Source organism: Aphis gossypii, chromosome 1 (assembly GCF_020184175.1).
Source record: "Aphis gossypii isolate Hap1 chromosome 1, ASM2018417v2, whole genome shotgun sequence".
Lineage (NCBI taxonomy): Eukaryota > Metazoa > Arthropoda > Insecta > Hemiptera > Aphididae > Aphis > Aphis gossypii.
The window spans coordinates 567414-582983 of NC_065530.1; the positions used below are offsets into that span (position 1 = coordinate 567414).

General features: G+C 23.8%; 1 protein-coding gene across 1 annotated transcript in view; it reads right to left on the reverse strand.

Annotated features, from left to right (window-relative positions):
- Positions 1 to 4529: 4529 nt before the first annotated feature.
- The window catches only part of LOC114120855 (corticotropin-releasing factor-binding protein), a 49128-nt gene continuing 38087 nt past the window's right edge, over positions 4530 to 15570 (reverse strand). The window contains exons 4-7 of the mRNA XM_027982917.2: positions 10356 to 10566; positions 5627 to 5808; positions 5275 to 5377; positions 4530 to 4839 (exon numbers count right to left, since the gene is read on the reverse strand). Of these exons, the coding sequence (XP_027838718.1) occupies positions 4703 to 4839; positions 5275 to 5377; positions 5627 to 5808; positions 10356 to 10566 (633 nt within the window). The 3' untranslated portion in view covers positions 4530 to 4702. The remainder of the gene's footprint in view (positions 4840 to 5274; positions 5378 to 5626; positions 5809 to 10355; positions 10567 to 15570) is intronic.

The following is a 15570-nucleotide window of genomic DNA, read 5'->3' on the forward strand; positions in this document are numbered from 1 at the left end:
TTTTATCCTTCTATAACGTGACTAAAAAAATCGTAAAGATTTGACGAAAACAAATTTTTAATATAGTTCATTATAAAAAAAGTCGGCAAGTGAGTACCGCTCTGCTGTACATTAGGTGCTGTATGGATCATTATTATATATTATAGGAGTGTTAAATTTGAATCCAATGATAGTTATCATTGTATACGAAAAACGATTCTGAACGAAGATGATTTGTCAGCCTAGGATATAATTTCTAGTGGTTGGTGAAAAAGGTGGTTTAAAAAAACCAGCTTATATTAAAAAATATTTTGAAAATTAAATCACGTAAAGAAAACGCGAATCTTAATAACTGGTAAAATTTTCAAGTATCTACGACTTATACTTTTTGAATAATAACAATATTTAAAATCGTTTGAGGATAAATCGTTATCATTACGCTATTTCGTTAAAATTTAAAATTCAAACGCACTTAAAATTTTTCCTATAATGATGCTTCGAGTTTTCTCTATAGATACTTGAAGGTAAACTTATGGAAAACTTAGTGTTGTATTTTTAATCCTTAGTTATAAACACAAAAAATTTTATGATTTTTCAACTTCAAATATTTCGCAAATATTCATAATTTTGACGAATTTTCGTCAAAATTAGAACTTCAAATGCTAATAAAAAAAAATTGTGCCTATGTATTCTTATAATTTTTTAATCACTATAAGAATAACATATGAGGAACTTTGTATTAAATTTTCAAGTATTTTGATAGGGCCAAAAAATTTTATCGACACTTCAAAAATATTTTTTCAGAAAAATTGAAAATTTCAGTTGTCTATAAATAGCTCAAAAAAAGTCAAAATATTTTGAAATTTAAATCACGTAAAGAAAACGCGAATCTTAATAACTGGTAAAATTTTCAAGTATCTACGACTTATACTTTTTGAATAATAACAAATATCAAAAATCGTTTGAGGCTAAACTGTTATTTAACGCGGTTTTTGTAAAAATTTAAATTTCAAACACTCATAAAAATTTTTTGCCTGAATCCGGTAGAGTTTTTTTTACAGATATTTGAAGAAAAATGTATGGAGAACCTTGTACCAAATTTTCAAAACTTAGTTATAAAAGAAAAAAATTTTATGATTTTTCAACTTCAAAATTTCTTGCAAATTTTCGCGTTTTCGACAGATTTCGTAAAAATTTGAACTAAAAACGCTTATAAAAAAAAATTGTGACTAACGATTTTTAATTTTTTTTAGCTACATTAAAAACAACTCATAAGGAACCTTGTATTAAATTTTCAAAACTTTTTGGTCATCCAAAAATTTTTTATCGACACTTTAAAAAAAAATTTTCAAAAAAATCGAAAATTTCAGTAGTCTATAAATAACTCAAAAAAAGTCAAAATTTTTTGAAAATTTAACTATATACGGATACCACTGACATTAACATTTGGTGAAAATTTCAAGTATTTTCAGTGATTAGTTTTTGAATTACAACCATAAAAAAAAATCGATTTGGTCGAAAACTGGTTTTGCGTAAAAATTGCCGTTTTTTCCGTCATTTTTTTTTTGTTTTTCTCGATTTTTTTGAAAACTGTTGGAAAATGTTAACTTTTTACCTCTATAATGCACCAAGGATATTCACTTTTACATCGGAAACCACCCCCATTGTTTGAAATTGGAGCATTATTTCGACTAGTTATGCTGTACACAGACACAAAAAAAAAAAAAACAAAAAAAAAAAAAAAAAACATACATCATTGTAAAATCAATACATTCTTCACTCCGTTCAGAATCTAAAAATGTTTGAGATTTTTTCTTATAAAAGAATTAATATTATATATTATATTTTTGTACACATCTACTGTTTTTCAATTCTTAAAATCATGAACATAACATAAAATATCACAAGAGATTAAAGAGTGAGTATAATAAAAGGTTATCATTGCATCAGGAAAAAGTTATTGTGAAATCATTTGTGTTAAACGTAGTCTAATTAAGTTGAATTTCCATATAATAATTGATTGAACTTGTTATAATATAGTTAATATTCTAGATATAAAATATTTTTTTAATTATTTCAGTAAATATATAAACTTATATTTTTTCATTACTATTTATAGAGTAATTATGATTCTGTATAATAATTATTAATACCAATACCTTTATATAGCTTATTATTTTTTTCACTAAATGTTAAAATTTATATCTGGAGTATAATTTTTAATTTGAGTTATTTATAGATATTTGACAATTCATTTGTTTCATTTTATTTTATAAATATTTAATGAAAGCTAATTCCGTTCAAAAAGTTCAAATATTTAATATAATTTTAAGTAGTTCTTAGTGTTCATACTAGAATAAACAAAATATTTATTTTATAAATATTTTAAGTTAAAAATTAGACAAAATTAAATATTTAAACTAAGAATAACAATTTTAGTTATTTTGGTCTAATTCAAAAATATTATTCGTAGAGTATTGAAACTTTGGGAAAATTTTGAGTATATTTTTACCGTATACCACAAATTAATTTCCATCGTTTTACGATAGTTGATATTGAAAATTAATACCAATAATATAGGATATAAATATATATTATTGTAATAATATTAGTTGACTATTTGACCCATCAAAAATCATTTTTCCAGTAAAATTTTTTTATATTTTATAGCTGACTTTGCAAATGTTATAAATGCATATAGTTGCGAGTTCAAACAAAAAACCTAATGAAAAAAGCATTTTCAGTTTTTCCAGAATTTAAAAATTTTTAGGATAACTTCTTTAATTTTTTTTTTTTTTTTTTAGTTAAAATCTTATTCGGACTATTAAAAACAATTTTTTTTTTTAAAAAAATGTGCCCAATCGGTCTATCTGTTTTCAATTTATGCGCTTAACAACAGCATTTCATTCATATAATATACAACAAAATATGCATTGTTTCTGAAAAAAAAAATAATTCAACTTACCTTATCTCTGAAGTTGTTAGTAAAATAAATTACTGTGATATCAATATAAATATATCATAAAATATACTAAATATATATTGACTGATAAATTTTATTCGCTTCGAATAGTTTTGTGCACAATAATTTATGATTGAATTCAAACATGAGTAGGTACGTACAGTGACTTACCCAATTATGAGGTACACTCAACATTTACTTTACGGCAAAGTGATTACTTATTTTACTTTTATAATTTCTGACATTATCTCCTAATAGAATTATAACAGATAAAATTTAAGAAAAAACAATTGAACAAGACGATGAGAATTATTATGTTTCGTTAAAAATTATTTACGGAATGTATAAAATTCAGGCGTTATTTTTATTAGCGTTTTCTACATATTATAATAAACTTGTATTTAGGTATGGAATATTTTTGAAATTAGCCAGTTCAATACGGATTAAGATTTTATTCGAAAGTCTTGAGTGTTAACTAATTGCACTCGGTTTTATATAGGTAAAATTCAAATTGCATTCAAGTCAAAACATTTAACTACTAAATTTCCTCCGTTCTGACCATAAAAAAATGTATGTACGAAAAATCAGTTGGTAAAGCTCAATAAAAGAATTCGAATTTTTAATACATAAAAGTTATTATTTGTATTGTATTAGTTTCTTGTAGTTATAATATAAAAATAAGAAAATTAAAATAAGTTTTATTTTAAAAATGGATAAAGAATAACATAGAGCAGTTGTTTTCAAAAATAATAAATTATAATGAAAATCATTTTTGTTTAGTTGTAATAATATTTTAAGATCAACAATTTTTTGGACTCGTCCAAGTATTTTACTTTCATTTTTAAATAAATTATTCTGCGTAGATCCAGCAAATTCTAACTACCATCAAGTAACTACCAATATGTACAATATATTCTGCTGTTTTATACTGATTAATTAAATCAAATGCTATCTAAACATTAAAATTTTTGAGACCTTGTGCAATTTGAACATTTTAGTTTGGGTAATGAGTTCACTATCTTTAAAGATAACTGTATATATGATTACATATAATAATTATCTGTTCCCGCATCGTTGTATACATACGAGTACATTACGATATATTTATTTTAAGTATACAGCAAACATGATTACGTCGATATCAATAATAATATTACATAATATTGTATTATACATAATATGAAATTATTAAACTTATATTATGCTATTATCAATCAATCAATTATTAGCTATGATCAAGAGCTTGTATTCACATGACTACAGTATTAAAATGTACCATTAGTTTATATAGGTATGTTTTCAGAAGTGGCGTGGCAAAAAAAAAAAAAAAAGTAATATGAAATTTAATAGCAATAACATCTTCTTAAGTTTCAAAAAATATGTAATTAGCAATAATGGTATACGTATTAGTTTATAATAGATACATACTATGTAGGTAGGCTAACAAAAGGTTAGGAGTATAAGAATAGATACCAGATATAAATATAATTGCCACACCGCTATATGTATATATGATGTATTCGTGTAAATGTTTAATATGTAGAATGTAGATGTATATATTAAGTATGAATATACAAAACGAAAAAAGGAAAAAAAATTGAACGCTAATTATATTATGCGTTTCATAATATTTTCTATCTGATATTGGAGATACGATATAAAGGTTAAAACAAATAATTAATCATTTTAATATATATTTATCGGAGATGAGGGATTTCTGAGTATTTTTTTTTTATTTGTTTGCTTGTAACACGACTGCTTCTACTGCTCGCACACTAATGATGGCGTAGCTTCGACGTCGGGTGGTGTCACAGCCACTGTAACGGCGTTGTGAAATTGCCCACTTGAAACAAGTCTCACCGTAGTCACTCCACACATAATCGTCTCCACAGCGTTTTCTGTGAAAAAAAAAATTTGCGATACTCGATACTCGTAATTTTGTACGAATCATATTATAATTCTGACACGGCTCTTGAGATAGGCAATTTTGATACGTTTAGGTGTAGATTACGAAATATTGCTGTATTATACTTTCTTTTCCAACCGTTTAGTATTTTAATGTTTTATTCGTTGATTTATTATAGTTATTAAGACAATAGCTCCCTCCCCAAATTGTTTACCTTAGTTGCTGCTATGATTTCACTATTCATTAAATAATATTGTTGAAAATTATCACCTGCGAGTCTACAAAATAATATGCGTATGATTTGTTTTAAACATAATGAGTACCTTATCGATTCTAGTGTAACTCGTTATTGTGTTACACAGTAAAACATAATAATTGCTATAATTATATTAAGCTTAATGGTAATAAATTGTGTTTTCTTACTGACCTGGTTCCGAGTTTGTACCACAAATTGAATCAATCATAGACAACTGTGCTAAACCATCTCCGCCGCCGACTTGAACGAAATCTGGTAGTCCTCGTTTGTCACACTATTAATTATTTAATTTTAATATCGTTAAAAGTCACAGTTATACTCTTTATTATGCTATATTTATATGGTATGTTATTATAATTATATTGGTATATATAATTGCGTATAGTATTATTTATACGTTAATATTTTACGAGTCTGCTTCTCTTGTTCTAAAGACGTCGACACGCAATATAACAGTAAGCACGTACGAATGAGTCATATGTATTGGCATAATGATGATTACATTATAATATATATTATATACCTTGTGAATCGTGCCAGTTTCGCGTTCCGTAAGTGTCCTTTTTTGTTCGTGTCCGAGACCAACACCCAACGCCAAGATTTTCACCTGCGCCGGATACAACATCGTCAGACTACAGTTTACTGGTTTTCCGTAATTCCTTAGCGTGTGCACGTCACTAATGTCAGCCATGAGTATGTTGCAAGCTATAACCATAGTAATAAATGTTTTCTTTATAAAAAAAACCATTATTCAATTTGAAACAAATTCTCGTGCGTATTTATATATAGAATGAAAACGTTCAAGAATTTTTTCAGGGGCGTAGATTGTCAATTGTCGCTTAACTTTAGAGTACCAAAGACAATTATTCAAAAAAGACAATTTAATGCGTAACTTAACGTTTTGGTATTCGTATAAATTATTACATTCTACATGACTTATGATAATAAATTAAACCCTATATTAATATATTTAATAACGTTGTAACGACGTTAAATATTATGGAAACACTACACGTACAGCAACTTCAAAAGGACATTTTTGGAGCCACCAAATATAAATATTAATTAATTTAAAATGATGTCTTAAAAAATTAAAAATAAATTAAGCTTAAAAAATGCATAACGCATGTGGCGTTAAAAGAAACTTTATATTATATTACCAACTACGACTAATATGCATTGATCACGGGCCTTCTTTCATGTATAATATTATTGACAAAATCATTAATATGATAACTAATAGGTAAATAGACATTTGCAAATTAACGTATCATTATAAATAAAATTGAATATATTGTAATAGATAGGTTAGATTAGGTTATATATATTCAGTTATATACTACTACACATTTTTCATATTATCAATACCTTACCTATTTAATAAGAGTACTCGAGTGTAGTTGTACGTTAACACAATCAAATGTTTTTGTTAAATAAGCCTCTGAGTTGGTTTTTTTTTTTTTGTTGATTGACGTGACAAATTTGATTATAATCAACAATGACCAAACAGGAAATTGTTGAAAAACGAATGTTTTTGATCACTTTTTACATAAATAATATAGTGTTGTATATATATATATAGAACCTACTTAATAAATCGAATTTGAATTATCTTTATCCGCGATAGAGCATAGTTCCTCCGGAAATCACGATGTTTACTATAAAGAAAATAATCGAGTGTTTTTGTCACATATTATTCAAGCATTATTCTTCATATAATTCGACGTTAAAGCAAAATAAAATATTAACTTTAAATTACATTCAATTACGTATTTTCGTCAGTTTTAAACTGACGTGTTTTATCTGCATGTGATTTCCAAGAACACTGTTTAAATATTGATATCATAATATCTAATTATACATAAAAACACTATACACATTCGAATATAAAATGAATTATTGACAATTTAATATTTTAACTGTTTAACTCAAACTAGTAACGAAAAAGCAGATTAATTTTAAAACTTAAATTTTATATTTTTATAATATTCCCAGAAAATTATTACAGTTAATAAGTAAAAGTTTTTTTTTCATTATTTATTATTATAAGTAAAAGTTATTTGATGATATGAAGAAGCAAAATTTAAAATGATATGATTTCTTTTTTATATTTTTGACAGTTATTTATAAATTTATTTTTATTTAAATAATATATAGGTATTGACCATATTTATTTTATATTGAATGCATTTATGATTTAACATTTTGTGATATAATTATCATAACAATATCATTCGTCAATCAATATATTTTAAGTATTGTTTATATTTATATATTTTATACTTAGAGGTGCTATAGTATATCCAAACAAAATTATATAATTTTATGGTACATATTGCAAAACATTATAATATTAAATATACATTTAATTCACTCAGATATTATATGGTTTTTAAACTTCCCCTCTCTCACCACTATTGACTATTTAAGAATCATAACAATTTATTTAAATACCTCTTTGAAACTTAAATAATGTATACGAGTACCTATATGTATAAGGTACATTATATTATTGTTTTAAAACAATACAATTATGAGTGACAAATACTCTCACATCAGGCTGTTAATACAATATAATAATATAAATACTCGCTTGAAAAAATAATTGTTCACCAATGCATATTATAGGTACTATAATGTAAGTTAATAGAAACGTCTAATCGATAATGCAAATTTATTTATTGGAATGTTAATTTATAAATTTTACTTCTACAGACACTCATTTTGTAAAATATACAGGCTTATACAGAAATTTACTGAACCATCGTGAAAATTAATTTAAAAATAATTCAATAGGATTTTCATTTGAATTTACATAATTTATAATATACCTATGTAAGCCAGTTTCCTCCTTATATGGGTATTCGTTTAGATTTCGTACAATAGTAATTATAAAAACGGAATATTTATTTAAATTTGATTGTATTGTTTATAAATGCAAATACTTGTAAACTATGTGTGTATAATTATTTTTTAAATCATTTTTCCCATAAAAATTAATATAAAAATATAATAAAAATTAATATTTTAAGTCAGATATCGGACAAAGCAGAATAACAAATGATTTTTTGGTATCAAAGGAACTAAGGAAGATTCACGATATAGAGGAATGCTTGTTATTTCGATATGTAATAAAACTTATACTTATTCTACTTATTAGTTATTCGTATTCAGTTGGCGTGAGAATTATAATCGTATCGTAATCGCGGGCAAACGACGCACGTCCGTGTTGCCATTAAATTATGCCAACCGTAATTTGACGGTGCCCGGACAGTGCGAGCTTAACCAAATTTTACAAATGGAATATAATTTGATAACGGCGTAATATATACGCACCCGTACGTGCAAACGAATATGTAGGTAATTCAAATGGCTTTATGCGTGTATAGGTATATAATATATTGTATTAGTTGGTTACTATAACTGAACTGCACACGTGGTTTATACTTTGTCCCGTATTGCTGGGGTTATGTTTTGGGGTTGCTGAAATCGTATATCATTTAATATGTTATATTATTGAGCACATAATCAGTGACAGTGAACTATATATGTGTCTATTTAGGTATAAATTTAGTACCAGTCTTACAAAATCAAGTTTTAACTAGAAGATTATTTGGAATTTTCATTTTTTCCAGTGCTATTTTTTTCCCCCTCATTGTATCTAGTTTAACTTTTTATCAATGTGACATTTTTTAAATTATACATTAACTTTATACATAGCTGCATTATTACAGAGGTATAACTAAAACTAGTTTAATAAATGTAACAAAACAGTTAAATAATCAATATTTCATAAATAATTTAGAAAGACGTATAGAAATAATTAAATATAAATTAATTATTTTACAATATAATGCGAATTAATTTTAATTTAAAAGTGATTTTAAAATAAAGTAAAATAAGCTCAGATGATAATGAAAATTGAACAATTATTATACAGCACTGTATTAATATTAATAAATATAAACACACGCGTATGCAAAAATGATACCACTACTAAAATACAGCTGGAAGCGATCGCCCAACAATCAACATCCGAACTACCTAACTAAATATGTTTTCGATTTTTAAACAATATAGCTTACGCTTTATATTAAAATAATTATGTATACATGTTTGGTGATTCATTTACCATCAAACATTCATTATATCCAAATGTATTAACTTTTTTTTAAATATTATATTTTTATAGTTTTTTAGGTTTTTACTTTTTGAATTTGTATATTCTAAAAAGTAACTAGTAACTAAAAATTTCATTTGTATAATTTAAATCAAAAATTGAAACATTTTAATTCACTATAAATAATATAAGCTTATAAGCATTTTATTAAAGTAAGGTACTTTTAATTAGAACCAATAAAATATTCATTAATTTTTTTTTTCTATTAAAATATTAACTAAATATGTTTATTACAAATAAGGGTTTTAACTTATAAGAGTTTGATCTCATTTTTTTTTATTTATACAAAAATCACAATATTGTAGTTATTAAATATTATGTATAAAATTAAATACTAAAATGTCTATATCAAAAATAGATACTATTTTATGTAACTACACAAGTATCTAAATTAGATAATTGTATTTAAGATAATGAATTATAGCAATTACTATTGTATGGTATACAAAATATCTTACAGTCATGTTATTAATTATTTAAATGTATAATTCATTAATATTTTATATCATAACTTATAAGAAGACTTGAAATATTTTACCTGACTAACGATGTATTTTATAAAGTTAGAATAATAATTTATTATGATTTCTTTTTATTATAAGTAACTAAAAATGAATATTTTCTAATCGAAATAAAGACAAAAATAAATCTTTTTGCTTTATCATCAATGAATGAAGTTTATTATTATTAAATTATAATAACAGTTATTACTGATTAAATGTCATGTAAACAATTTAATTAACCATTTAGTGAAATTTAAATACCTTCAGTGTATAATTAACACTGTTAAAACTATACCTACACAAATGAATTGCTTTTAATTTTAAGAGGACACAAGAGTAAAAAATAAAAAAAACCCACACAAAATACTTTATGCAATTTACATTTTTTTCATAATTTAATTATTTTTACCCTTGAAAGTAAAAAAATAAAATTATCCAGATGTATTTTATAACATCCTTATATAATTAACAATGTAACCACCAAGTTTACAGCAAAAAGAAAATCAATCTACCAAGTACCTACATAATATCATAAATTAATAATTATTATAATATAGTATTATACATACGGGTAGGGTTGTCGATGAATGATACGTAAAAGCTGAATCCATTGCCTCTACGTGGAACTCTATATTGTATCAAAGCAGCATTCTGCGACGATTTCAATATTTGTTTGTGTTTTTTTGTACCACACATCTCGAAGAAACGCTCGTTTATCGATTTCGGATGATCTTGTTCATTGGGAAACAACTGTCCGTTGAGTTCCCATCCGTCAACAAACTATACACACATAAGATGGTATAATTTTTATATTATAATAATATTATATAAATATTCATATTTCATACAATTTAAAATAGGTGATTATATGTGGATATTTACAATAAAAAAACAACGAATATGTAGATAATATGATTATTTAAATCTAATTTCAGTGTGCAATTGAAAAATCTTCCAGTTACTTACACTTTATATTTTATAATATATATATATTTATGCATCATATCTAATAGGATAGCTACCAATCCTGCATGTATCAAAACAAATTATTGAAAGACGTTTTAACAAAAATTTTGTTTTGCTACAGCATTGTCAGCAGTATTATTTACTATTGAACAGTGTGGAAATTTTATATTAAGCGTTATGCAAATCAAATAAGTAAAATATACTGAATATTAATTATACTAATTTATTGATAATACCTACTTTGTATACATTTGAAATACATATAATTACAAATTAATACAATTAATTACCCATTTGTTACACAAAATTATTATTATGTTATTATGTAGACGAATGAACATAAATCATGTAGAATTTATTTAGAATTAAGTAACATATAATTTATAGAATATATTTAATATTTTTAATATAACGCTCTAGCTTAAATATAAAGAAGCGATAACTATATTTTATTACATTATTACTAGATTTTACTATATTATATGAATTTTCTAAAACAATTTTTCTATTTCCATTACTTCCATTGTTTTATTACTAATCAATTATAATATATAATGTAAATTAGATTTGCATATAATAATATAACTAAAGAATCAACTCAATGATTCAATGGAATTGTATCCAGAAATATAAAATAACTTTTGTAAAATAAAAAAGTTCATTATTTATAAAACCTGATACATTGCAATTAGATGATCTTATTCTTAGACATGCGAATAGTTATATATTTATGTGTCCTGAAGAGAGTGTACCTATTGACACTGTGGTACATAATAAATCAGTATAATACTTATATATTTTGACAAAGATTTTAAGTTGAGTTATTTTTAGTTTATACATTATATTATAGGTAAATAAAACAAACGAAAATGTATTACTTCTATCATTCTACACGCTTATATGTTTCAAGTCTAATTAAAAATATCTAAAAAAGGTTAATATGAACATAAAATGTTTATAACGCATTAATGATCAAAAAGGTTTTTTCATAAAATAAACTAATTCCTTTAACAGCTTCTAGTTCCCGTTAAAATCAAAATATATATTAAAACATAATATGCCTATACTATACTATTTAACACAATAACGATTAAAATATAAATAATTATTATAATGAGTATGATATATGTATGGTAGTGTTCTGAATTTGACATTTCAATAAAAATAAATCATTCATATAAAATCAAAAAAGCTGCTTCTCATCAAAGCTTAATAATAACCGTGTCAGTAACATTTTTGAGCTAGTACAGATTGTGTAACACTATTTATATATTTTTTATTAGAATATGAATAATTAAAATCTCTATAAAATTAATACATATTGTAATGAAAATAATAAAGATAAAAAAAAAGTCGGTCAAGTGGGTACTGTTCTGCTGTATACTAGGTAGGTCATTATAATTGATGTATTAAATTTGAGTCCAATGAGAGGTATCATTGTATACGAAAAACAATTTTTTAGATGATTTGTCAACCTAGGATATAATTTTAAGTAGTTGGTTTATGTTTTGATGGCCTGAATACACCAAAATTTAAGTTCTTTTATAATTATTGTAAGCTGCCAAACTTATGGAAAATCTTGTATTATATTTTCAACACTTAACCACTTATACAAACATTTTTATGAATTATACCTATAAAATAATTTGCAAATAATCATGATGTTGACGAATTTTTGACAATATTAGAACTTCAAATGCTAATAAAAAAAAAACAAAATTGTGCACCACTATAAGACTTACTTATGAGAAACTTTGTATTACATTTTCAAGTGTTTTAGCCAAAAAAAAATTATTAACATTAAAAAAAAAAACGAATATTTTAAATGCCTATAAATAGCATTAAAATAAGCGAAATATTTTGAAAAATTATATCATGTAAAGAAAATACTTAGCTAAATAACTGGTGAAATTTTCAAGTATTTACGAATTATACTTTTTGAATTATAACAAATATTTAATTTCATTTGAAGATAAATCGTTATCGTTACTCGATTTCGTTAACATTTAAAATTCAAACGCACATACCATTTTTCCTTTTGTGATGTTTAAAGTTTTTTCTATAGTTATTTGAAGGAAAACTTATGGAAAACTTGGTATCAAATTTTTTAACCTTAGATAAAAACACTAAAATATTTATGATTTTTCAACTACAAAATCACTTGAAAATTCTCGTGATTTTGACATATTTCGTAAAAATTTTATCTATAAACGCTTATAAAAAAAAATGTTATTAACGATTTTTGATTTTTTTTTTTTTAAATTACTATAAGAACAACTCATAAGGAACTTTTTATTAAATTTTCAAGTATTTTTGGACACCCAAAAAAAATTTCTCAGAAAAATCGAAAATTTCAGTGTGTATAAGTAGTTCAAAAAATGTCAAATTATTATAGATTATATTATATTATATTAGTATTTACAGTGATTATTTTTTGAGTTACAACCATATAAAAAAATTGATTTGGTCAAAAACTGGTTTTAATTAAAAATTTCCATTTTCCGTTAATTTTTTTTTTGTTTTTCTCGATTTTTTGAAAATAGTTGGAAAATGTTTACTTTTAACCTCTATAATGCACTGAGGATATACACCAAAAAATTTTCTATTGGAATCCCTCCCTCCAAAAAAAAAAATACACATCATTGTTTAATCAATACATTCATCACTTCGTTCAGAATCTAAACCTACAACATGGCTTGAATGGAATATTAATTGTCCATTGATGATAGCATTATACTTATAATTTATTTATTTGTACAGGAATGGTGGATAAATTAATTAAAACATTATAAATGAAATTTATGCTTAATCCAACGATATGAATTATCAAAGAAAGTGATGTAAAACTACATTAATTACCGTAATTAGGATGATTAAGTATATGAATTAAGTATTATTATGAAATTCTTTCTAATAGTATAACTCCAGTGCAGACGTTTTTGGATTTTTCATATTTATATGTGAAGTGAGGCTTTTAACGTATGTTAAAAGTATTGATAATAAGACGAAAATATATTGATTAGAAGCATTGAAAAATATAATACCATCTGACCAAGATAGATTTATTTCTCATTTGAGTCTTTTATTTAGGTGGTCACTTATAGATTTATTGGTAAATAATGTGTGGTAATTTTTTGTTAGGAAATATATTTTATTGGTAGAATTGGAAATACAATAATTTGATGATTTTATGTAAAATAATTTTATGAGAGACGATATGACCATATTTTTTATTATAAATATTATTTCTTATTAAACTTATTAAAATAATTAATTAATGAAGTCATATTTATACATTATTATTACAAATTATAAAGTTCAGTTATTACAATTATTCAAGTTAAAACTTCTTTGAAAAGTCAATTTGTTGTAATTATAACTTTTTCGAACATAAAAATAATATTTAGATTAATTTATTTAAATATTAATAATTATTGGGTATATTATTTATGCATATTGTGTCTGTTTTAATATAAATAATTTATTAATTATTATTAATGCCTAGTTATTATTTAATTATTACATAAACAAATTAATATGTAATATGTATTATATATTATATAAAAATGATTTCGAAATTGCAATATTATACTTAAATATTTCAATAAATAAATCTATCAACTAAATAGATATATATAAATAAAATAATGAGTACCATCTAATCATATTTTATTAATTTAAAACAAATTATAAACAATTCATATTCACTAACAATGTATATTGTATATAAAAGTTTTCTACTGTCACAAATATCATTAGGTATTACTATTTTTTTGTCAATGCTTTTTTTACATATGTGATAATGTATGTTTTAGAATTTAATACTGCTATGAAGTCTCACTTCTGTAAAGCTAATAATGGCTTGAAAATGACCAACTTCTATGATGTAATTTTTTTTTTATAAATTTTAAAACTATAGTTAAAAATTAAATAAACACTTTAAATTTATAGATTCCTAGTTTTTATTTTGAGCTGAGCGATACACATGTTGATTTTAAAACTATGTAGTTTTGTAAAAAAAAATTGTTACTTTATTTACTGCTTAAATCTTAGACCTTGACTACCTTCTACCATTAATTTTGGTTGAAAGTAAACTAGTTGATACTTTGGAGGTCAAAAGCAAAAAATCCACAGTACTTTTATAAATAATTTGGAAAAACATAGAGGAAAATTATAATTTTTACTTAAAACAGTTTTTTTTTTTAATCAAAAATAATATGATTCACGGAGACTTGAAAATTTTATGTAAATAGGTACTTAGCTATATTATTATATGTTATTGTACAGAATAGTATTTTTTTTAAATACATTTAAAGTATTAATTTTAAGCAATTGCTTGTTGATCCTACAAACTTATTAACTATTCAAACCGTTTTATGGTAATAAGATGGTATTGATTCAGAAGTTATATATTATGTATTTATGTAAATATATACCTACTTTTATAATAATAATTTCCCGATTTTTTCATTAAATTATGCCATTATTTAAAATCTGATTTTAAGTATACTACTTACAAAACATTTTTTCTAACTCTTAGACTTTTTATACCATTTAAAAAGTGTTCAGTGATCAACTTTACATTTTTAAATAAGAGCCATATGCTTTCATGTTTTCACGATAAATTGTAAATCTAATGATTCTTATGAAAATATTGATGAATATCAATTATGATTCGATTGATTCGCTTTTAAGTAATTAGGTATATTTTAAGTGGGCATAGCCATTTTCGACCAAAAACGTACCCATCCCTTTTTGGTCGATTTACTTTTCGATCAAATTTTAAAAATACTGATTCCTTTTTCGGCTAAAACAAAA